The sequence below is a fragment of the Dunckerocampus dactyliophorus genome, chromosome 18 (genome assembly GCF_027744805.1).
Source record: "Dunckerocampus dactyliophorus isolate RoL2022-P2 chromosome 18, RoL_Ddac_1.1, whole genome shotgun sequence".
Taxonomy (NCBI): Eukaryota; Metazoa; Chordata; class Actinopteri; order Syngnathiformes; family Syngnathidae; genus Dunckerocampus; species Dunckerocampus dactyliophorus.
In genome coordinates this window covers 7,323,674-7,349,355 of record NC_072836.1, presented here as the reverse complement: position 1 = coordinate 7,349,355, position 25,682 = coordinate 7,323,674, and the positions used below count along the sequence as shown (strand labels likewise).

General features: G+C 42.3%; 1 protein-coding gene across 6 annotated transcripts in view; it reads left to right on the top strand.

The window, feature by feature from the left end:
* Window positions 1-25,682, top strand: part of pde4a (phosphodiesterase 4A, cAMP-specific) — a 61,396-nt gene that overhangs the window by 29,531 nt on the left and 6,183 nt on the right. For 2 of the 6 annotated variants that reach the window (XM_054758895.1, XM_054758897.1), the window contains exons 2-14: window positions 8,928-9,113; window positions 9,623-9,659; window positions 9,759-9,829; window positions 10,514-10,563; window positions 10,793-10,905; window positions 18,810-18,903; window positions 18,996-19,159; window positions 19,244-19,342; window positions 21,031-21,195; window positions 21,284-21,383; window positions 23,141-23,295; window positions 23,374-23,496; window positions 24,967-25,149. In XM_054758895.1, the coding sequence (XP_054614870.1) occupies window positions 8,928-9,113; window positions 9,623-9,659; window positions 9,759-9,829; window positions 10,514-10,563; window positions 10,793-10,905; window positions 18,810-18,903; window positions 18,996-19,159; window positions 19,244-19,342; window positions 21,031-21,195; window positions 21,284-21,383; window positions 23,141-23,295; window positions 23,374-23,496; window positions 24,967-25,149 (1,540 nt within the window). Of the gene's footprint in view, window positions 1-6,964; window positions 7,264-7,474; window positions 7,497-8,927; window positions 9,114-9,143; window positions 9,312-9,622; window positions 9,660-9,758; window positions 9,830-10,513; window positions 10,564-10,792; window positions 10,906-14,152; window positions 14,621-18,809; window positions 18,904-18,995; window positions 19,160-19,243; window positions 19,343-21,030; window positions 21,196-21,283; window positions 21,384-23,140; window positions 23,296-23,373; window positions 23,497-24,966; window positions 25,150-25,682 lie in introns of those variants that run through there. The other 4 variants (XM_054758896.1, XM_054758898.1, XM_054758900.1 and 1 more) reach the window with 4 other exon arrangements.

Genomic DNA, 25,682 nt, shown 5'->3' with positions numbered 1-25,682 from the left:
CAAGAAGAGAAAGGGAGGGGATCATACTCAATTTCACAACGTCAGAATACATGTTGGAATTCATGTTTGGCCTCAGTGAACTGCAGCTTCGCGTGCCGGCAGCACTCATGCAGCCCTAGATCAGGATGCAATTATCCCGCCAAAGGTTCATAAACAGTTGCTAGTTTTGTCACTATTGATAATTTAAGTTATCAAAATTTATGAACAAAGATGATGACGATTGGATACGTCCATGTGCCAATCAGGAAGACAATGCATGATATGCTGCATGCTGTTTTGCCTCATTGAACTCAAGGGAGGGAGTCATTCACATTCAGCTTCACAATGTCATAGTGCGTGTTGAAATTCATGTTTGGCCTCAATGAACCGCAGCTCCCCAGTGCCGGCATCACCCATGTGGTCCCAGACCATAACGCTGCAACCAACATGCTTGACTGTTGGCAAGACACAGTTATCCAGCCAAAAAGTTGCTAGTTTTGTCTGTATTGACAATTTAAGTCAGGAAAATGTTGGACCAAAGACGATGATGATTGGATACGTCCCAATTAGGAAGATGGTATGCTGCATGCTGTTTGGCCTCAACGAGAAAAAGGGGATCATACTCATCGTCACAATGTCACAATCCATGTCGGAACTCATGTTTGAATTCATGTGGAAGCGCAGCTCACCCAGTGCCAGCGGCACTCATGCAGCCTCAGATCGTGACCCCACCACGCTTGACTGTAGGCAAGACACAATCACCTTGCTACTCACTTGTGTACTCACAGTAAATCTATACTGCCATACAAGCTGTACACTGACTACTCTTAAATATAGCCGTGTTTCATTTCTGTAGTTTTGTTCCTTGAGAAGACATAATGATGAAAATGCCTGCTGTAATGTGAGGGCTACTCACTTTTGTGAGATACTGTATTTGTCTGATGCCATTGGACTCTACCATTCACACCACAGTGATTAAATTGAGAGGTAATGAATGAAGCAAACATAATAGACGTTCAGTGAGAGAGATGGTACAGACGGATTTATACATTTTTTGTTGAGTGTACACCTGCATGACACAGGTATCGGCGGTGCTTAGTTATTAAATTAGCGTCCTCTTTCAGAGAGTCCTTGTGTGCTGAATAAGCCGGGTAAATCGGGCTGTTCTGCTGCGGCACTTCATTTCTCTGCACACATTCATGCCACAAAGAACAGGGGGGCGCGAGGGGGGTGCTTGATTTGTTGTCATTAATACAGCAGCCTTCAAAGGGCTGCAGAGCACCGAGTCAGTGCAGCGATTAGTTTGATTAAACCTCAATGAGAGCAAGAGGGGAGGAGATTTACATACGTCCCACCAGTGGACTGACCTCCGCCCACTTTTCCTTGCCATTGATTATTCATTAGGAATGATGATGAAGAAGCAAGCCACCGCCGCATCAGCGTTTTCCCAAAAGTCTTGCACGGTGTCAGCTGCCCCCCTCTTGCCATCCTCCTGTGCGCAGCCATTAATCAGACCTCTCAGTGAGCCCTTGTTTCAAACGGAAAACATTCAAAAACAGTGTGGTTCCAGCATTTTGGATCCTAGAAACACAAACGTCTGAATATTAGTCTAAAATTCAGCTGTCTTATTGTTTCTGTATGAAAGCTAAAAAATGGAGGATATGGTTAGGTTGGCGTGCATACGGTATCGGACAAACCACTTTGTTATATCTTCTGAAGGGACAATACTATAGAATGACAATTTGGATGTACTTTAGAGTAGTCAGTGTACAGCTTGTATATCAGTATACATTTACTATGCAGTGAAAATGAGTCAACACACAGACATTACTGATCAAATAGCTGGCAACACAAGTGAGTAGCAAGACAATTGTGTCTTCCCTGCGGTCAAGCATGGTGGCGGTAGCGTCATGCTCTGGGGCTGCACGAGTGCTGCTTGTGCTTCATTGAGGGAAAACATGAATTCCAACAGAAACTGGGCCACATGGCAGTTTTCCAACAGTCCCCCCACAGCTATGTAGATAGTAATGGCTGCGGTTTGACATATTTGCAGTGGATAGTGGATCTATAAGAGCTGTACACTGACTACTATAGAGTATACAGTATGTAAACTGACATTGTATAGTATTGTCCTTTGAGAATGCTTGTTCAAATGTTTATGTGCAAGTATGTAAAAACAGAAGTGTTGCATTTTTGCTGAGTGTTGGTTGCTCTGCAGATGCACACAGGAGAAACATGTTTTGCACGTTCCACGTGGGCGATGGCGTTCCTCGGCCACGCACGATGATACAAGGTTTTTACTACAGCCATTACCACAGGCCTGGTCCAGTAGTGAGAGGTAATGTGTGCTTTTCCATCCCAGCAAAAGGCAATTTGTTATCTCCCATAAAGAAGGAGCAGCTCAGCCGGCACAAATCCCCCCCCCAACCCCGCCCGTACGAGGCCTGTGATCACCATGTCGGCAGTTGAAAACACTTCCACGCAGCCTCTTATAGTGAGCTGCCCACAGCCGCCGCTTATCGCCACCCTGCGTCCAGCGTGAGCGTGCTCATGCATGCGCTTTGGAGTGAAAACAAAAGAGTGCAACATGGGGGTGTGTTTTTTTTTTTTGTCCTCCGCGCGCATGAGTCACTTAGCCTGCTTTCACCAGCTATCATCCAGCCGGGGCTCACTATATGACAGACGACGCAATAATTGTCAGCTCCCTGGAAATCACAATAGTAACTGTCATGATGACTGTTGACGTGTTTTTCTACCGAAGTTGTCTCCTCCTTGACTGTTCAAACAGGCGAGGCCTTTTCATAAGACCTCTACTCCCCCCCAGTGCATCACCAAACAAAGTAGCTGCTTTGGAGGGAGAAGGTGGAGGGGAAAAAAAAGGAAGAAAGGCGTCTCCTACTGTATGAAGTGAGGTTTAAGCAGCTTGCAGAGAGCCGGAATGCTGATTTCTTTCTGCTGCTTTTTGTAGACACTCATATTCACAAGTTGTCTCATTCAGGACTTCATCATTTGATAAGAAGACGCACTCTACATTTGAATTGTGTCCCAGCACAACACTTTTCACGCAATTTCAAATGTCAACTCAGAGTTCCAGGAAAAACATCACCACAGGAGTGTAATTGGAAATAACGCTGGAAAGTGTTTTTTTTTCCTCTTTTTCTGTCTATATCCAACCTTTATGGAACATTTTAATATTACACAAGTTTAAAAGGAAGCTAATGGCTTTAATAGAAAAAGCATGATGTGATTCACCTTCAGCATCTCACTTTTTATAACATTCTAATAAGAATAAGTTAAACACTGTAAAAACTAGGGATGCTCAGATCGATCGCCCACCGATGAAAATCGTCCGATTTCAGTGAAATACACAGAAAAAACACCTCTGGCTCGTACTAGGCAGCATGCAGCCTGTAGCGGGCGTCTCCCGCCCACTTTGCTTTCCTTCACAGCGTGCAGGCGTGCCAAAACCAGAACAGTCATGTCTGCCATGTGGGACTGACCTGTCATTTGTGAGAGTGATATACATTTTGCAACCTGCAAAACATGACACAAAAAATATCTCGCCAGGGTAGCTTGACGGAGTACGGTGAGTTTTCGAGGCTCACAATGTGATCATCAGTCAAACTGAAGCTAATGTAGCCAAAATGCTGGACACTCACATCCAAAGTCTCCTTAAAGAAGGCGTCTCATCCTCTGTAAGTTTCACCAATAACATATGTTGTCTTAACAAAGTACCGTAATTACCGGTGTATAAGCCGCTACTTTTTTATTAAACTTTGAACCCTGCAGCTTATACAGTGGTGTGGCAATTTATGGTCATCTCGGGACATCTCCTTTACTTCAGAACTACTACTAATCATTTAAATACTGTGCCGCTCGCGAGTCATTGTGGAACCGGTAGCTCTTTTTTTTGGCAGGAGCCAATCACTAGCTGTAAGGGAAGTCACCACGACAACACATTGGAAACCACAGCAGGTCATTACTCAATATAACAGTCTGACTCACGGTGTCATCTCAGAAACGTTAAAATCATCACACAGCAACTTAACAGTCAAAGGTAGGTAAGACATTTACAAGACAAGTACCAATACGAGTTTAGAATGAAAAACAACAACTATTTTAACTTCTTACCATCATGCATTGCTTCCCAGCAGAGCAGTTCATTGGAAATGGCTGCCAGGGTGCTGCAATGATTCCTTCAGCTGCCTGTGTCCACCAGAGGGTAGGCATGATTGGCTCCCACGCTAAAAAGGGAATCCACTATCAAATAAATTTTGCAGCTTCACTTTATCACGTTTTTTCACAAATATATGAATTAATATATCATGCTTTTTTGGGGGGTTGAATACAGCCTTTAAAATATGCATATTTAAGTAATTTTTTGCCTAAATTAAGCATTTTCAAGCATAATAAAGGCTAAATGAATAAAAATACAGATATAAGGTATTCGCTATAAGGTAGACGCTATTAATACTAGGGGTGGGGGAAATAATCGATTCTTAGATGCATCGCGAGCGGGACACTGCCAATTATTAATCGATTCATAAATGTCAATAATCGATACTGACAGAACAAAAAAATGGAGCAAAAAGACGGAAAGCGGAAGTTCCGCCCGGACAGTTTGTGGTGGTGCACCTAAGCGTAAGATGCTACCAGAATGTCTGAACGTAAACTCCGACCCGCACCTGTTGTATTTAAAGCAAGCGTCTGGAAGCACTTTGGCTTTCACGTACAGTAGTTGAAGGTAAAAATGAGCTGGACAAGAGCCAGACAATATGCAAGCTTCGTCATACAAGCTTAAAATAATTTGGGGACACGACAAATGTGAGAAACCACGTAGCACTTAGTGGCACGCTTTGGAACCCAGATACAATGTCCCATCGCAACTTTATTTCACTGACACTGCAACTGTGAATAAGGGCAGCCTAGTTTTTCTGGTTATTCATAATATACTGACGTCTGCAAGCATTATTCTTGTATGAGAGCCGCTGGTACAGAAATCGATATTTTTTATGAAAGCTGTTTTTTAATGTTGCTATACAGCAAAGATACTATTTTGTCAGAGATTCTATGCTCAGGATTTTAGTTTGAATTCAGTAGTCTATTATTTATTTGTGAATAATGGCAGATGTTTTATGTTGGTTACTCAGAATAGGCTGAAGTTTGTTAATGTTATACATGCTGCTACTGGTGCGCTTTACTTTTCCTGCTGGTTCTGTGCAATGGGAAATATGTTGGTAGATGGAACCTTCCCATTATTAAAAGATAATGGAAGTAAATGTACCTTTTGCATGTTTATTTTAATTGTGGATCATTACAAGTATGCTTTGTTTTAGTAGTACACAGTCAGTAAAAACAAATTATATACCGGAAAAAATTATGCGTGAAAAAACACATCACAAAAAAAGATTAATCGAGATGCATCAATAATTTTTATCATCGCAAGCGTCTGAATTGTAATCGCATCGAATCGTGAGGTGGCCAGAGATTTTCACCCCCAATGAATACTATGTAGTGTGTTGCATTGGTCACTTGGTGTCAGTAATGTTACTGACATACAAACTGCAGACTTGATCGCCGAAAAACAGGCTTTTTGGCAGGTTTGAATTATCTCACAACAATAATCCAAGCCAAGATTAAACTCAAGTCTGAATCACCGACGTCACTTCCTGTCCGCAACCCCACTCAGCTCCCCTAGCGCCGGAACACACTTGCAGCAACACGAGTTTTATTTATGTTTTAAATGGCAAATTTTCTGTGTCTACTATATTGGGTAATACGAGTATAAAGGTAACTATAGGGGTGTTATTTCATGTCTACAGGGCTCTAATAATGTTAAAAACTGTATTTTTGGGGAAATTCACTTATGTTGGTCGGATCTAGAGCCAATTAACCGCGGTAAACAAGGAATCACAGTGTGTCTTTTCTGGGAAGTGCGCAACGACATTATTGACGTTAGGTGCAGAGTGAACACAATGTTAACGTTAATGATAATCAACACGAGCCCGTGTTTGCAACATCTCCGATTGTTCCGCCACCATTCTGAAAAGCGCTGCGTAGCAAGAAATAAAATAAAACAAAATGCATTAGAAAGCGCGACCATGTAAGACTGCCTGACTGCCTTAATGTTCCTATTTTGGATGTCATCAGTGAATTAGTCCTGCTTGACCCGGCCCACCTTGTTGGAAAGGAAGCTATTTCATGGTCTAATTGTTGTAATGCTGGTGGAGATGACGATCAAGGCGGCCAGTGGGTCTGTTCCCATCTTAAAGGCCAAGCAGAGTGTCGCTTTCCAGCGAGGGTGTTGGGTGTCAAAACACACAACATGTTTTGGGCCTTTTTAGTGGAACGTGTAAACATTGGCACGGGTGGGTGGAGGTGGGGGTTGACTCAACCAACCTCCAAACTTTCTCTCTCTTGTGTCTTTCTGGGCCGTCTTCTATCTTGCAAATCCTCATTGCACAAACACGCACACACGCACACACACTGGGTGAGTGTTGTGTTGCCTGTGGTCTGTTACCGATCGGCTTTCCTGTTGCAGTAGAGCTGTGAGCCGTGAGATAAGGACATTGAGAGCTGGTGGGGCCCTGAGGTGGGGAGGTAGCGAAAAGGGGGAGGACAAACAAGAGTCACTGACATACTAATTTGAAGGGCGAGGCGTCGGCTAATTAGGAAAATTAGAGCACTCATCATCATCATTGCCATCAAGCAAGGAAGTAGTGTGGATGAGGTGGAGAAGAGTCTTGGAGAAGACCTTAAAGGACCCTGCATATGCACAGATTAAGAAGACCTGCATAAATCCAGGCAACAAAGTGAGGAAGGATTTGAAGCGTCCATGGCCTGGGGATGAGTGCCAGGATATGCATGCTGATGCACTTTGACTCTGCTGGCATGAAGGCATGTGGGACAAAAGGGAGGGGAGCCTTGTTATTTGAGCCGGTGGCGAGGTCAGGTGGTTCTGGGCCTGCCTGAGCACTCCAAAAGGTGATGATGTAGAAAGCGAGAGTGGGCGGGAGACACTCACACGGAATAAGACAGGACATTTTTGAAGTGAGGTGGTTAGTTTTTCGGGGCGGCGATGACTCAGAGGAAGCTGACGCGACAGCTGACTTTGTGGGACAGTCCCGAGGGTCCTCCTCCTCCTCTTCCTCCGGCGTCCTCGCTGGTATCGCCGGGTTCGCCCGGCGATCAGCCTCGTGGGCACGGAGGCTCCGCGCTGTTCCGGCGCCTGAAACTCAACCGCAGCATCCAGGAGCGCAGGCGCTCATCTCAATGTTACTGCAGGTACGCGGGTCCACATCTCATTAGGCCTTTTAGTGGGTGAGATGATGTCTTACGTTGTCTTTTAGCTTCTAGTGCCACTGCTAGAAATGACACAGATCAAAACATCTAGTATTTTTTCCTGGTTGCCTCACACATTGGTCCACTTGTTGCTAGGTAGAATCCATAGCACAAAATAATTTGTGCCCCATGAGCCAATGAAAACAATGGGATCAGGTGCACTTGAGAGATGAGGGGTGAGTTTATTCAATATATCGGTTTGCAATTGCTTCTCTGTATTAAATATACACTACATTTTTTGGGGGAAAAAAGAGAAACAGTAACTGTTCATGATTTGTATATATTATGATATATAACAATATATATATTTTTTTAATCGTCTAAATAAATGTTTTTAATAAATTAAAAATAAATACTATTGTATAGTTTTCCAGTCATGTTTCCTCATTTTTTCCAATTGTCAATCCAATCAGAAATATGAATATATGAATGAATGAATACAAATATAAACGACATTTTGGAAACTGTAACTGCATGTTTTTTTTAGCCAACATAACGACATATATATATATTTATATATATATATATTTTTTAAATACTATTGTATTGTTTTCCAGTCATGTTTCCTCATTTTTTTCCCCAGTTGTCAATCCCAGCAGAAAAAAAGTAAATAATTAAAATGTAATATGAATGAATTTTGCAGTTGAATCGCTGCTATGTATTCAACGTAAACTACATTTTGGAAAGAAAGAGAAACTGTAACTGTGTGATTTTTCTTAGCCAGTATATTAAAATAAAAACAATCTCTCATATTAAAAAAATATATTTTAATAAATAAAAATATACTATTTTTAAATATACTGTTTTTTCTCATTTTTTCCCCCAATGTCAATCCAATCACAAAAAAGTAAATAACAAAATTAATTAATTAATAAAATAAATACAAAATAAGTTTTGGTAGGGGAAAAAAAAACAGTCTTCTGCATCCATTTTCATAGCCAATAAGAATACATAATTTTGAAAAAAATGAATAAAATATAATATTAAATAAGTATAAATATAAATAACAGGACCAAATATATATTGTAGTGCATTCCAATTTTCCCCATTTGTCCTCAAATGTCAATCCAGTTAGAAAAAAGATATGAATTATAATATAGTCGTATTAAGAATGGAAGTCATAATAATTAGATTTTAAAAATGCCCCAAATATTTTACAAAATTGTAATACATTCCTTTTTTTCCCCCGCCACTATTCTTCAATTGTCAAACGTTGTAAAAGTTGGAATACATTATATTACTGAGTCCAATTGCATCACCTCTAGGAAGAATTTTCAATTGTCTTTGTAATAAGTCAACCTTTGGGCCTAAAGGGATCTCAGGCTGAGTCTTGGTGTAGGCTGTGTTGGCGCAGAGAGGATTGATGCATCTCATTTTGCTCCAGAATACTCTATGACGTGTCAGTAAAGTGTAATTTCAATGGCAGCCTTGTGGCGGTGTTCCAGTCCAACAGCACCCTGCAGCAACAGCAGCATTTTTTTTTTTTATCGCCTTCTCATATATTTTTCCTCACAAATCGTGACGCTTCTCTTGTCACAGCTTATGTTTAAAATGTAAATATTATACTGTAAATATGAACATATCCATCCCTTGTTGTCCTCCCGCAGCTTCGATTCGGAGAATGGCCCCTCACCAGGCCGCAGCCCCATGGATTCGCAGGCGAGTCCTGGGTTGGTGCTCCACCCTTCGTTCCCCCAGAGCCAGCGCAGGGAGTCCTTCCTGTACCGCTCCGACTCAGACTACGACACGTCCCCCAAGACCATGTCACGTAATTCCTCCATCAACAGTGAGGGGTAAGAACCATGGAGCCATGCATTATGCTTACTGGACGTTGGAATTCCCTCTCTGTGTAAACACTGAAGGATGCCTAAGAAAGCAAAGTTATATCACATGTTTAATACAACATGTTGGAAAAGGAGCAGGAAGAAGCAGAGCTAATTGAATCCTTCTACTTCTCCATGTCTCAACATTTACTGACTCCCGTGTTTAAGGTGAATACTCTTGCTTCATACATCACAGCATATCATAGCAATGCCTACCAAACAGTATTTCCTGAAACTGTGACCTACGAATGCCCCGAATAATTTACAATGTATTCATTTATCCATGTGGCATCTGTAAAGCTGACGTTTATAATGGAGTTCAATGAAGTGTGGTTGTATGGAACCTGGAGCGTTACAAAGCATAATAAATCAATAAATCAACAAATGTATTTGAAGAAATACAGTATGGTATGTGAGCAGTGTCGATGGATAGATGAATGGATGGATAGATTCACTTTTTTGAACACTTCCATCCTCAGGCATGCTGAAGACATGATCGTCACCCCTTTCGCTCAGGTATGTTTGCACACAACATAGCAAATGAGTGTAAATGTGGTTGAAAAATAGGTGGCGTGTAAACTGATCCCCTTTCCTCTGCCTCCATCCGTCCCTCAGGTGTTGGCCAGCCTCCGAACTGTAAGAAGCAACTTCACCATCCTCGCCAATGTCACAACCCCCACTAACAAGTCAGTATCATGCTGCCAAACGCCAATGAAACCCCTCCTCACCCCCTTTACTTGCACCCGTCACGACTTGCCTGCTTAGTTTCCACTGTGTGTTTGTGTGTGTGTTTGTGTGTGTGTGTTTTTCTTTGTGTCGCTCAGTTTGCCCCCCCTCGGGGAGGCACTTTTGCCATCACGATTTTTGGCAGCCGTAACATTTCAGTTATTTGATATTCCTCCACATTTATGTCCCTGACTTTTTTTGCTCTAACGAGATGGTCAATAACTGTAAAATTATGCTCCGTTTGTGATGCAGGAGGCCGCGGGCCATTGTTTTGGCAGGCTTTCCGCCGCCACATCAATATGATATATAAAGCAATGCAGCACACAATTATCAGCATCTATAATTATGCGGCGGTTTCCTGAAAGTGCCTCCCTCGCAGCTTAATTATGAAGCAGGCTATTTGAAGCAAGCGCACCTTACTGACTTTGATCAAAAGCATGAATATTTAAAGTGCAGAAACAGAATTTTGAAGCATTTCACCACATGCGCTCCTCCACTGCATATAAATGCTTGGTGGAAATATTTATATCCCATGTGTGAGTAATGCCTTTTGTTGGCTTCCTTGGTGTACGTGTGGCAAAACCCAGCAGGGGGCAGCAGCGTGCGTTTAACTGCTGCTGATGTAATGATGTTTTTGTCCACAGGAGGTCACCCGTGACAAGTCAGCCCACTGTTCCCCAAGCTACCCTCTCTGGTATGTTGTCTTAAAGCACAAAATAATAGTCAGTTATCCATTCATGGCGCTTTATTTTACAAAAAATGCATAGTTTTAGAAGAAATTCGCATTAAAGTAAAGCATTTTAGCCTCATAGCGTAACATTGAGATGCAGTGATTGTCAGTTCAGTATGTGTGTAGTCTTTGCATTGAACTCTGTGCAAACTGTGACATCAATACGTTTACATATTGCTTGTAACTTTCCCAGATGAGACATACCAGCAGATGGCTCGGGAGACTCTGGAGGAGCTGGACTGGTGTCTGGACCAGCTGGAGACCATCCAGACCCACCGCTCCGTCAGCGAGATGGCCTCCAACAAGGTACCATCATACGCGAGACCTTTTTCTCTGGTAACGGGAAGACATTAAGTGATCCACAGAAAATGATCCACAATCCTGTGGGCTAAAAAGTCTCAGGTTTAGACACTTTGGATGAAAATGCCCATAGGAAACAGTAGATCGATAATTAGATAGTAAATAGATCAAATAAAAATAAATAAAAGTAAATAGACTTAATCTGTTCCAGAGTCAAACTTTCACATGATAATACCTTTATTAACTGTACAGGTAGTGTTTTAAGTCACACCATTATTATTTGTTTTAACATTTTTAACAAATGACGAAAAACGTGAATAATGGATGCACCAATAAAAAGCCCAAAAAATGCTCATTTTAAACCAGCTGTTTTGGCTCGTGGCACATTCCAGAAATATAATTGAACACAAAAAATGAAATAAGAAACAACAGCAAAAATGGAGAAAAAAATTTAGTTTTCAGAATTTTCTGAAAAAGCTGTAATTTGACGAGAATAAAGTCAAAATAAGAAGACAAAAAAGAAACAAAAATGAAATAAGAAACAACAGCAAAAACTACATTTTTTTTTCCATTTTTGCTGTTGTTTCTTATTTCATTCTAACGAGAAAAAAGTCGCTATTTTATGAGAATAAACTCATAAAATGCCATTTTATTAGCATAGAGTTGAAATAGTAAAGGCAAAAGATGTTATTTTTTTAAAAGTCATAATATTATGAGAAACAAACAATAAAGATGTCATGTTTGGAAAATTAGGTTGGGGAAAAAATTATAATTCCCGGGAGTAAAGTCAAAATATGGGAATACAGCCATAAAATTACAAACAAAATTTTTGAAGAAAGTTGAAATATTTGAAAAAAAACCCTGCAAAAATAGAAAAAAAGAGCAAAGATTAAAGTTCATACTAATAATAGGCTTTTTCACTTATATCAAAGCTGAGATGCAGTTTTTTTTCTTGACTTACACTGTATATACAGGTATAACTTCGTAACATATCTACATGTGTTGCAAAAAAACAAAATACCAAAGTGGTCCTCGCATCCTTTCATTTTTCAGTATTGGCCCGTTTTAGAAAAGGCTTGGACACACCCTTACCCTAAACCCTCTAATATGCCTCTCGCAGACATATATAGCACTCAGAACGATGAGCAACTTCATGCCTGTTAACTTTCTTTCTGAATTAAGAGCTGCTGTTCATGTGGCGTTGCATTCAAGCGCACTGGTAGCTTGGAGTGTGAGGGAAGAGGCTTTCAGACATCAACTGATTATAGGATGGAAAATGCTGATGTCACTGTGGCTGGCCCTGAGAGGCGGATGATGAAATCCAATTAAAAAAGCAGCCCTATTGCTAATAGTGTTTATGCTACATGAGCCAGCACTCCTGATTCTGAAGGCCTTGGGCAGATTACATTGATATGTCAGCACATAGAAGATGAAATCTGATTGGACAAAAAAATGTAACACACACAAACACTACCTGAAGTAGTGCAGCCAAGAGACACGCGATCAAATGAAGATAATAGACTGTTGGGAATAAATTCATTCCATTTCATGGAACAAATACTAGAATGTATGATGTAAGTGTAGGCCAGTGCTCCCGAAGGCCTCGCCGGCCCCTACTGCACACCACTGGTACTGAGCAGCCACGACAGTGTCGCACTTTCATTTCTTGTTCTGTGGTTATCATCGCATATGTTCCAAGTCGCCACTACCGGTTACCCTCTTGTGTGGTGGCATCGCAGAGAGAAAACAACACAAAGAAGTCCCCCAAAAAACAAAACATGCTTGTTCAGATTCAGAATCAAAATTTTCCCCAATTAAATAATGTCATGGGACACAGTGAGACGACAGGCGGTTGACGGTCTGTGGGTGGCGAGGACATGAGCGAGTAAGGGGGAGTGGTGTCGATGGTCCTGATGCTGATGTCTCTCCGCTGTAACCTTGGTTGCTATCGAACAGCAGCAGGCTCTGCCTCTGCCTTTTTGCCATTGGCTCACCATTCAGACCGCAAGCCATGTGGTCTGGGCGTGAACCAATGGGAGAGCAGGTGAGGCTCTTTTAATAGTGTGCCTTCTTAAAGGGACAGCCACCACCATGCTTGTTCTAGTCCACATTGAGCTTGCTGTGTGTGGCCTTGCACTACAACAATGGCAGCTGTTCCTCTTTTTTATATGCTGCAAGTTGTGTACGTGGAGTCCAAAAAATGTCACCAGGAGGGCGGTGGGGGGGTGTTAAACAGACGCTGTGTGAATATTTAATACAACCGAGCCAACATGGATGGAGACGCACACACGACTAGTCCCACTCAGTCTCTCACTCTCATCCTCACATACACACACACACACACACATTCTCCATGTTCTCGACAGACGTACACACATCGCCTAGCCACACATGCGCACTCTTGCAGCCAGCAAGAAGCCAGCGGGCGCAGGCATGCACGTGCATGCGCGTGCAGCCACACCGCCTGATTAGCTTGCGCGAACCGTCTAGATCATCCCGGGAAGGAGGCAAACGGCGGAGGAGGAGGAGGGGGAGAGGCTGCCCAAAGCGGCAGGATTAGTCTGAGGCATCCTTTCGGGCTGGGAGTGACACGGAGCAGGCCGGCTTGTGGACGGCGGCTGGGGGATCGGCGTGAGACAGCACAGACGGAGGACGGAGGACTGGGCCGGCACCCTCTTGGATCCGTACCGTGGGGGAGGGGCGGTCGACGCAGAGAGAAGGAGCCTGTTTTTCCAGCTACAGGAACTGGCTGGGATCTTTCTGTCCTCTCCTTCTGCCATCCTTTTCATCTCACTGCTGTCATCTGATTCCATCTTCTGTACCCCCCACCCCTCCTCCCCAATGTTCCCGCTGCTCCCTTTGCCTCCATTGTTTGATATCCGGGTTATCTTTGGGTGCTGCTGTCCCAATCCCCTCCATCATTTCCAAAGCCATCTTCTAATTCTCTGATTTTTGTTTACCAATCATCCTCATCCTGCCCGTCTCCGCCACACTGCCCTCCTCTCCCTCCCCAGGCTCGTCTCCGTGCCCTTCAGACGGTCCCTCTCTGTTTACCTCCATCTTCCATCCCTTCGAGCGCCCATCTACCTCCACCCTGCAGTGGATTTGTATCGGCCTGATCACCAAATGGGATGAGATGTAGTCTCCACAGCTGCCGGATCCGGGGGGCTGCTGGGGGGGCGGCCCGCATCTTTAGCTCACAAGTGAGGCTGGACTGGAGCCGTCTCTGGACTGACCGGTGGACTGCTCCGGGGTGCTGCATGTAGTCCAGGATAGTCTGCACCCTTCCCTCACCCCCGCCCCCCCACCCCCCATTCCTTCACCCCCTCCCGGGGCAGCCTTCACTCTGGAGTGCCCCGGCCTCACCCTGACGACGCCCTCATGCCAATGGGGCACCTGCAGTGCCCCCACGCCGCTCCACTACCGCACCTCCTGCCTGTGCCACCGGCCCAAGCCCCCCGTGACCCTCAACATGGGTGTGGTGGAAGCCATTGACCCGACACCGTCTCCCTGCCCCTCACCCGTGCCGGGGGGCTACCGGCTGCCCCGCTCCTCCAGCTACAGCCCCCTGCAGGGGAGGGCAGGGGCAGAGCTGGACCTCGGCGAGGCGGCCGGAGGGGTCCTGGAGGCGGGTGGGACGACAGCGCAGCGCAGGACCCCCCTTGTGGACCTGTTCTGCGAGACCTGCTCCAGGCCCTGGCTCATCGGCTGGTGGGACCAGGTAGGGGCTCGCAGAGGGCAAACAAGGCCTGGAGGCGGCCATCTTGGATTGCTGGGCTCATCAAGTGTCCCAGCTCTGCATGTGTTTGCAACCCCTCTTGTTATTATTCTTTTATGGGGAGGGTCCAGAAATACCTTTATCACAGAGAGGAAAGAGTTTATGTTTATGTTCAAAAATACGTCCATATATGGTAATCGGGGGAATTCCTGTCATGATTGCAGGTACTTCTCATGGTCACATCATGCCTATTTTCAATTTTCTCCCAAATCTGAGCCTCCTGCTACCATCAGTGGCCTCAAAAGAGACTCATAAAGATGTAATTGTCAAGAAAAGACAGTTGTCTCCAGAGATTTTTCCAAGATTCTGACAGATTTGTTCCTGTGTAGAGTTGAGTGCAAGGCCCTGTTTTGCATGGCGGCCCCAAGGGAGAAAAGACAATGGCAGGTGTATGCTGTGTTTGTGTGTCACGTCTGTGCAGCGTTTGCTTCATTAGTCAGTGTCAGAGGAAGTGTTGTTTGTCCTGGCGCTGTGGGAGTTGTTGGTTGGCAGCTATGACTCAGCGTTACAGCATCGGCGAGTGGGGAGAAAAGCGCGACAGAGCAGCCACCGCCAGCCTGAAGTGTGCCAGTAGACTCGGAAGGGGGGACTGTGTGCTTCCCGAGCCTGTCAGAGCATGTATTTGTGACAAGCGAGGGGTGGGTGGTGCAAGAGGCGCGATAACAATGAGTGATGGTAAACAACAATGGCAGGATGGTGTTTTTTCGATGGCGTTTAGGGCAAAGAGGGACGGGGAGGCAGGGGAGGAGGAGAGGAAGGTTGACCTTGATAAAGGTCAGAGACACCTGCCTCCTCCTTTTTGGATTGTCACCCAAGCAGCAGCGGCGGCGGCGGCGGCGGCAACAGCCGCTCTCACATCAAGCTCAAGTGACTGGCGGCGAGGACGGAGTTGCCACAGCAACCGCTCGGGTTGCCTAAGAGATTGTTATGTGTGAGGGATCAGTCAGTGGGACAGCACATTGTGCCTTCGCTTAAATGTTCGGTTGTGCTCGTTCTACCTTAAAAAAAAAAACAAAACAGATTTTTCAAAAACAAAAAAATGCACAAACAGCGCGGTCGAGCAGCACATGAAAACACGGCCCGGCTGTCAAAACGCAATGCATTGCGGTGTCATGAATTATAATTGATTTTCTCACATTTTAGTGATGATCGATGATGATTTCATTGCTCATGTTGACTCAGAATGAAGTCTTCTTATTGGTGCACAATTACAATGGTGTGCATTCACAGGACACTTCATTAGGTACACAATCCAAATAACATCCAATACAAAGAGCTGTATTCATAACTAATTAGAGAATTGTCAGGTAGATATTGATTTCACATGTTTATCATTGTGTTTTGTAGTTAGTTCGCTCATATTTTATATCTCATAAAGACCACACTGTTTGATTGAAGATCTGCTTTGTAAACAAAGTACAGTTGAAACTTCAGTCATATCAATAAAACACAAATATAGCTTTCTGTGTGTCAAAGCAGCGGGAATAGTGATGAAAGTTGGACACCCCTGCACTCAAAAGAAACGCATACTGAAGCACAAAGCTGTTTTTGTTGTTGTTTTCATACAAAATGTGATTTGGTTCATATTCTGGCAAAACAAGCTTGTTTACTTTGGCTTGAAATAAGCCGGGAAAATAAATGTTACAATAATAAGTAACTCTCCACCATTTTAATTTTAGAACAGTAGCTCAGAGAAAAAAAAGGTTGGAGACCCCTTTTTGCAGATGGCTATTATGTCTACATGGCTTGGGTATTTGATCTCTTTGTGCAGGTGTTCCTCATGTTGTGGTCATATATAGCTCAACCTGGGACTCACATTTTGCACTGGTCATTAAGTCTCCACACAGTTTTATTTAATTCATTTGTATTTTTTATTAAGTTATTATTTTTATTATTTTCACACTTTCTTTAAGTCACTTTTATTTGTTGTATTTTTTATTTTTTCATTTTGATTTTTTAAAAATGCTTTTATTTAAGTCAAGCCAAGCAAATGTATTTGTTTTTTAAAATCGCCCCTGTCTTTTTTTTTCCCCGTCGCCCGTCTAGGATATCATCATTGGTTGACTCTGTCGTTCTTTGCTAACTGACACAGTTACGCCACAAGTCTTAAAACCCTTTTTTAGTCCATTCAGTAGTGTTTCTCACCTTTTCTATCAAAATGCTCGCACTTGCATCTTTCTTTGGCTCCATTTTGGGTGATTTTGCAGCCGTGCTCAAAAGAAAAGCAGAGACTTGAGGTGAGAAACACGATTGAATGCAAGAAATAAATTATGACAAAACAGGAAGGTGGTGTCTGTGTTGATCTCGCTGCCATCTCGTGTCTTTGGCAACAACAAAGGTAAAAGTAACCTTACATGTTCATTTATCCCTTTCAATGAATCATTTCTGTGTACAGTATGTGTATTGGGGATGCTCCGATCGATCGGCCACTGATCAATATCGTCAGATTTCCGTAAAAAACATGTGATCGGCAAATGCCGATAAGTGCCTTTCAAAGCCGATCACAAAAAACAATCGGCACGCGGCAACAAACCCTGCATGTGCGCTGTGTCACATAGGTTGGCCAACACCCGTATTGAGCCGACAAGGCACACACTTTGTCCGTGTTGCCTCGAGAATCAACACAAGTCTGTAAAAACCTCAATGGTTTCAGCTTGCCGCAGGCTACACCAACCGATGGCAGCCTGTTTGATCACTCCCTTATCAAAACGATTGCCGTTCGACTTTTTTTGCATCTTTGTTTACACGCTTTGCCGAGCTGTCACTTTTGGTAGCTAGCTAGCTCGCTAGCTAGAGTTAACTGCCTCGCTTCTGGTCTTCGGACTTCAAATGTGACTTTTTACCACAGTGACATTTTGTTTTGAAAACAAACAAGCAATGCAGTTAGTTCGGACCTCGTTTTTTGCCCCACGGGGAAGTGAATATTACATTCATGGGGTACGAGCTAACTTTTTCAAGTGTCGAACAACTTGGCTTTCTTGTTGTCATAATAATAATGTCTTGTTCCCAAAACACTATTTGTGTGTGGTTATTTAATGAACATAAATGCAGTGTGTCCAGCTTTATGGTAATGATACTATCACTACTACACTACAATGATACTATCACTATCACTAAGGGTCTCCTAGCTCGCCAACTGATTTTGAGTAGCTCGCAAAGGGTTTGTTTCAAATAGTACAACAATTGTAATAAAGGTAAAAAATTTGCCAGGTGGTGTCATCTATTCACCTATTTGCCAATAGCGCTCATTATGAATTAATTGAAAAATGTACAGTTAATACCAGTTAGGTACTGGTATTGACCGATCTCACTCATGCATGATCGGTATCTAAATCAGCAGCATAAAACCGGATCGGAGCATCCCTAATGTGTATGCATTTTTTAAAATTGTTTTCTGCATGTAAAACCATAATTGTAAAATTATAAAAAACATGTTTTATGTTAACATTTTTGGCTCTCTGGAACTAATTCATTCATTCATGGGATTTACATTATTTCTTATGGGAAAAACTGATTCGGTTAGAGTATGTTTTGGTTAGAGTCGGACCTTCTGGAATAGATTAATGATGCTAACCAAAGTTCCACTGTATTAGTATTATTCCTGTGACACTAGTCGACCTTGCAGAAAGGAAATAATGGAAATAGTCTGTTCCAGGGTCAACTGGCACCGTTTTTTTCATGAAACCACCATACAGGCAATGTCTTAAGTATCATTCTTACCTGACACACAAGTGTAAAAAGAAGTTAACTGCTGTCATTGTTAGGATGTAATTGCTTTGAAGGTGAGTCAGGCTTCCTTTGGAATGAGTGGGGGGAAAAAGCCAAAGAAAAAACAGAACACACAAGCAGAATGAATCCTTTGATGCTCGCTAAACTGAAGTGTTGTGCAGTAAACTGAGGTCTTGCGTGATGTCGCGCACTCCGGTGGTTTGCTGTTTTGATGTATGTTCTGGGCTAGTTCTGAACTGTGCGACCTCAGGGATAATGGGCCGTAAAAAATAGGGTGGTTTGGATGGAACTGAAGGGTTTTTTTAATCTCTCTTTGGTCATATTTCAGTCTTTGCATCAATCCCTACACGTTTCTGGTTCATGTCATCCCGTCAACTAAACGAAATGTTTGTTCTTCCCTCAGTTCAAGAGGATGCTGAACAGAGAGCTGTCCCATTTGTCAGAGATGAGTCGCTCAGGGAACCAGGTGTCAGAATACATCTCCACTACCTTTCTGGGTAAGACAAACCTGCTTCAACTGCTGGCTTTGACCCACAGCTGACTAATGAGCCATCCCCATACCACTCTACCTACCTACTGACCCTACCAGATAAGCAGAACGAGGTGGAGATCCCATCCCCAACCTTGAGGGAGCGGGAGAAGCCCATGTGTCACATCAGCGGCGTGCGGAAGCTCACGCACAGCTCCAGCCTTTCCAACTCCACCTTGCCTCGCTTTGGCGTCAAGACCGAGCACGAGGACGCGTTAGCTAGAGTGAGTGGACTTGAGAAAAACACGGCTACTGTACAGTATGTAGCATTGCAGTAGCTAATGTGGTGCTTCCTGCCGTGTCCTCAGGAGCTGAATGACTTGAACAAGTGGGGCCTTAATATATTTCGTGTGGCAGAGTTCTCCAACAACCGTCCGCTGAGCTGCATGATGTTTGCCATCTTCCAGGTGAGATTGACTCCTGATATCACCACAAACTGTTGGATGGTTACAATGTGTGTACAAAACGTTTATCGCAGTTAATTGGTTCCAGACCCGACCGTGATAAGTGAATTTCCGCAAAGTATGAATCCTTATTTAGAAATGGAATATTTTTATAATTAGAGCATAGAAAACCTGTTTACGACCTTCAAACTATGTTTTTTAACATTATTAGAGCCCTCTAGACTTGAACTAACATCCCTATAGTCACATTTACACTCGTATGCTTGTGTGTGTTGCTGTAAATGTATTCCCTAAGGGAGCTGAATGGGGCACGGACAGGAAGTGACGTTGGGGGTTCAGAGTTGAATTTTAGCTTGGCGTGGCTTACGGACGCAACATTAGCCTGTGTTTTTATTGTGGATTATTGCGCCTGCTGTGAAATAATTAAGACTTACAATAAAGGCCTGTTGTTCCGGCGATCAAGTCTGGTCCTTGTGTGTCTCACCAAACATTACAGTAACATTACTGACACCTAGTGACCGGTGTAGAATACTACATATCATTCACAGCGTCTTTGAATGCATCTTCTGAATGCCTTATATTTTTAGTTTAGTTCATTTAGCCATTTTTATGCTTGAAAATGGTTAATGTAGACAAAAAAATACATCAAATTTGCTTCAATGTGCCTGTTTTTGGACTAATAATAGGTCGTATTCAACCACGAAACAGCATGATTTATTACTTTAGTCGGACGACTGTAGTGCTATTTTTAATATTTTAATATCTTAGTGTGACTGAGTTACCTCGACGTCTTTGAATTCTGGCTAGCAACAAGCGCCCAACCTAATTTGTGACGCGACCAGAAACAACAATCAGAGCAAAACAGTAAAAACATTTTTTTCTCGTGCTGTTTTATAATGAATGGCAAATTTGATTTGTGTTTCTTGTGTATTTTTTGTCATGATATGCATTTTTCTCATAATATAATAAGGATCTTAAACAGGTGGCAGCATTTGTTGGTGCCAATGCTGTTACGTTTCGCTAACCTTATGTGTGGCCTAAAAGACATCATCAATAAAGTAGTTTTATTAAACATGATACACAAAAAGTAATGAAGACAGTCTAGGAGGCACAGCTAAGGCTAACATAAAACTCACCATGGAAGGTGGAAAGAGAAATGCGACTAGCAGTAAGCCCCAGGTGCACTCACGTCGCTCTCAAACTAAAGTAAATGTGCGCGCTATGGTGCTGAACAGGAAGTAGAAATACAAAACAAAAGCACCACACAGGAAGTGAAAGCAGAACATAGGAAAACTAAACCCAAAAGTCCAACCTGTCATGTGGAACAGGACACATAGCCAGATAACAGCACATGCTAATTTACATAGCGAATGTGAATATTCTCCATTCACCCAGGTCATTGTATTGTCATTGTATTCTCTAGAGCTGTCCTATCTAGTCTGAATGGTGTGTGTCCCACCTAGTCTTTGAGCATGAACTGATGAAGCCTGCTCGGATGAGGGGTGAAACGTCTTCTAAGGCAACCTGAACAGTCCAGTTGCGATCGATTGAATAACTTCCCTAGCATTAGCTCAAGCCTGAAGCTTCCAAACAACAAACGGACTGACGCCGCAAGCTACTAAAGAAGTGCCTTTTGTAAATAAATAACCAAACAACCACCCTGACTGATTTGTGACTGACTGCTCCTACAGGAGCGAGATCTGCTGAAGACCTTTCGGATCCCGGTAGATACGTTCGTCACCTATGTGATGACGCTGGAGGACCATTACCATGCCAACGTGGCCTACCACAACAGCCTCCACGCTGCAGATGTCACTCAGTCCACACACGTACTGCTGTCCACGCCGGCTCTAGATGTAAATGTTCAACTTTAGTGTCACATGATCACTTTATAATGATTCACGCTCATAGTCAACATGTTTCCTAACTACTCTTTTATTTCAGGCTGTGTTCACTGATCTAGAGATTTTGGCCGCGTTGTTTGCTGCTGCCATTCATGATGTGGACCATCCAGGAGTGTCCAACCAGTTCCTCATAAATACCAGTGAGTGGACACCACACACAAACATGAAAAAGAAAGGAAACAATATGATAGCAGCAAACACCATGCAACGTGATGCTGAGCCATTTTTAAATCAGGTTGAAAAGAATTTTTTTTAAGTCACAAAAATCGAGAACAAAATATTCAAGGGTTTTTTGGAGGGGCGGAGAGAAAACAGTTAAAACTTTTGTCGTTCTTCCTTACCATCAGTTCTTTATACACGATGTTATGTCTTTGACAGTACATAATATTAATAGGCTAATAATAAAAATAAATTGGAAAAAACACACAAAAATATTTAAAAAATTGTATTTAATATTTTTATTTATGTTTTAATTTCTTGTAGGGGTGTAACGATTCATTTGAATAACGATTCGATTCGTATCATGATTTGTGGTTGCCGATATGATTCAAGGACGATATTGGTTCATTTAGAACGATACGACCCGAAACGATCCAGGAACTTTAAATCGATTCCGTAACTTTTTAGCCAAAAAGTCAACCAGTGTGACTGTGAAATAAACACCTGGATACTGGACAGTGTAGATTTCCTACATTCCCGTTGTTTTTAGTAAGGGAATAAGGTATAAATTATGGATATAAACAAAGTAAACAACAATTAATGGCAAATGCATTCACATTGTATTTGAATAAGATGCAACCAACACTTTAGGTACAATTAACAGGAGGTTAACCTTTTCTGCTCTCATATTCAATATTCGAGAAGTGCCTGGATGGTCAGCGTTGTGTGACATCCCATGGCGCCTTAGTAGGTGGTTGGAGAGATTTGTCGCGTCACTTGACCTTTATATATCCTACAAACAGCGAGTGACTTATTTAGAACATCTCCCTCTTTGCAAAAGCCAAAGTGTTTCCACACACTGGACTGCAGTGGTGGCTTAATTATTTCTTGCTTGCACAGATTGATGTAGTTGAGTCATAGGAATATAAATCGATACATTGATGTAGTCGATGAATCATTCCCCCCCCCTAATTTCTTGTATTAAAATACATTAAAAAGAAATCATAATCCTAATAATTTTATTAATATAATAATATATTTTAAAATAATAATACGTATTAATATTATGATTGTTATTCTAATAATATTCTAAGAGAAATAATTATTCTAATAATTATTGTTATGATTCTAATGATATAATAATAAAATTATATAATATTAAATCATAATAAAATAGCCAACTATTAATTTTATATTATTATTCTAATGATATAATAATTTTATTAATATAAAAATAAATTTTAAAATAAATATTCGTATTACTATTGTTAATCTAATAATATAAGAACAATTATTATTATAATAATTACTGTTATGATTCTGATAATAAAATAATATAATATAAAACAATCAAATAAAATAGCCAAATATTATTTTTATATTATCATTCTAATAATATAATAATAAAATAATTATACACTACAGTGTAATATAATAATAAGAATAATTATTATTATTATCAATATTATTGAGGACAAGGGATATAGAAAATGGATGGTTGGATCATTATTATGATTGTCGTTATTATGTATTGTGGCTGTATTAAAAGCATGTATCGCCAATTTAAAAATCGAATGTAAAAATGTCAAGAAATTAAAGATGATATAATGAAATACTATCATATAAATGTGTGTTCACTCATTGGCTGGGCAAGTCACATGTTTGTACTGTCAGGGTTGCCAAATATAAAACGTAGACAAAGTTCGGCTCACTGAAATAATTCTTATGCCTGCTGCAGACTCCGAACTTGCCCTGATGTACAACGACGAGTCGGTCCTGGAGAACCACCACCTGGCTGTGGGCTTCAAGCTGCTTCACGAGGACAACTGCGACATCTTTCAGAACCTCAGCAAGAGGCAGAGACAAAGCCTGAGGAAACTGGTCATCGACATGGTGAGTTGTCCCCCTTCAACCACGTTCTAACCCTTAATCCATCACCCTACCACTTTTTCCCCTCAATTACGACTGCAGGTTCTGGCGACAGACATGTCCAAACACATGAGCTTGCTGGCAGACCTCAAGACCATGGTGGAGACCAAGAAGGTGACCAGCTCGGGTGTTCTACTGTTGGACCACTACACGGATCGGATACAGGTGAGATGAGGAAGAAACATCTATCTAAAATGGACACTTCATTAAGTATAGCGGTACCGTCAGATACAATACGATGCGTGGGTTTAGACTACTACAGACAAAATGGATCATATTGAATTTTTTTTAAACACCAAAGAAAACGAGACTGCAGCATCGTTTTTCTGATATCGTTCCCTGAGGTGGCACATTTTTTTTCCTCCCAATTTGAAGTGTGATCCACTCTGTCAACATATTGCGGGGCGAGACTTTTAATGAAAAGGACGAGCTGCTCGTTATTGTCTGCGCTGAGCTGCAAGGTCTGTGACATCTCCAACCTGGAGGCGGCGAGGCAGCCGCGCGGAGACGACGACCCAATTTGACTCGCTCGTCGCACTAGGGCGAGATAACGAGGTAGAGTCTGAATAAGCGACAGTCTTTTTCATCAGTCTCCATGAGAGGAGGTGGATTTTTGACCATCTTGAAAGTAGGTCAGCAGAGGAGCTTTCAAGCGAGGGATTCCAAGCATCCAAGGAGGTCTTGTTCTGGAGTGAGGCTCCATAAGTCAACTCTTATGGTGCATCTATATAGGTCAAGATGATACTGTTATGTAAAAAATAAGAGGAAATATGTCACATAGACACCAGATGGCGTCCTTCAGAAATTAACCGCTGTTACTTACATAAGAAATGTCATTAGTGGGGGTGTGGCAAGATCTCGCCATGAAAACATGATGTGATTTCTCATTTGAAGAAATCAGACTGTGAACTATGGAATCGCGACCTTTCAATCCAACCTACCCCAGTGTTTACAGTGTAGGCGAGTGACATGTGGCTGTTTTTTGGCGTTAACATGTGGCGTTAACAGCTGCTTGTGTGTGAAGTGATAATTTGACATTTGATTAATTTTAATTAAGATTTGTCGAATCAACCCACGTAGATGTTGGGACTCGTCTGCACGCTTAACTCATTCAATACCAAAGACGTAATGATACTTTTTTATAAATCCGAACGCCCCATCCCAAAGATGTATTTATAAATGTTTTACGTTTTTTGCGCGAGAGGCTAAAGGAGATGATGACGCAACTCCCCACTAATGCATGTGGGTGTAGAGTGGTTTTAAGTCATAAAAACGCCCACTAGATGGCAGAAGTGCATTTGATAAGAGCTCATGCACATAGAAAAATCACACATGACAGGAAGGAGGAAGTGGAAGAGCGTGGAGGAGTGTCGTGGTTTGTCTTTTAATTGTTTTGGGGTTGCACGGCAGCTCGTTCTATTTAAACTCCATCATAAATCTCAGCTTTACAGATGCCACGCCAGCTGATGCGTGTTGTGGTAAAGACGTCACATAACGTGATCACTCACATACAGTATCGTAAAGATAATGAGTGGACCGCAGCACTTAAGTGAGGCACAGCGTGTAGTTATTGCAAGTATACTGAACGATGGGGTGGGTGTGTGTGTGTGTGTGTGTGTGTGTGTGTGTGTGCAGGTGCTGAGGAACATGGTGCACTGTGCGGACCTGAGCAACCCCACAAAGCCTCTGGCCGTGTACCGACAGTGGACGGAGAGAATCATGGAGGAGTTCTTCAGGCAAGGAGACAAGGAGAGGGAGCGAGGGATGGAGATCAGCCCCATGTGTGACAAACACACCGCTTCTGTGGAAAAGAGTCAGGTAAAAGAGCTCATCCACATGATATACTGTACGTACTACACATGTGTGGATGTGGCGTGTTTGTGGCCGTTCAAATGAGACAACCACGTTGGGTTAAGGCAATGTCCAAGTGTACACGGGTACTATGAGCACTTCTGTTTTTTAAAGTCTCTACACACACAAACACACTGCTGCTCAATACATAGAACAGGAGTTCAGATTCTCCCATCCCTTTAAAATTAATGTAGAAAAATCCAAAGTTGGAATTAAAAAAAAAAGAAAATTATCTCCAAAACTAAAACTAGTGGAAAATATGTAATAAAGTTGTGTTTTTTTAAAACAGTGTTGAAATGTTATGGCTAAAATTTGAATAATAATAATAGCGGTGGTAACTAATATATTTTGTTAATTACGCTACATTTTTTAGCAGAATTAACGCACACGCATCATGGCAAGCCACGGCTCTCTATCGTGACGACAGACGGCGGCACAGTGTAGCTCCCCACAGAGTCACACAGTGTCTGACGAACTTTCATAACTTTATTCTTACGTGA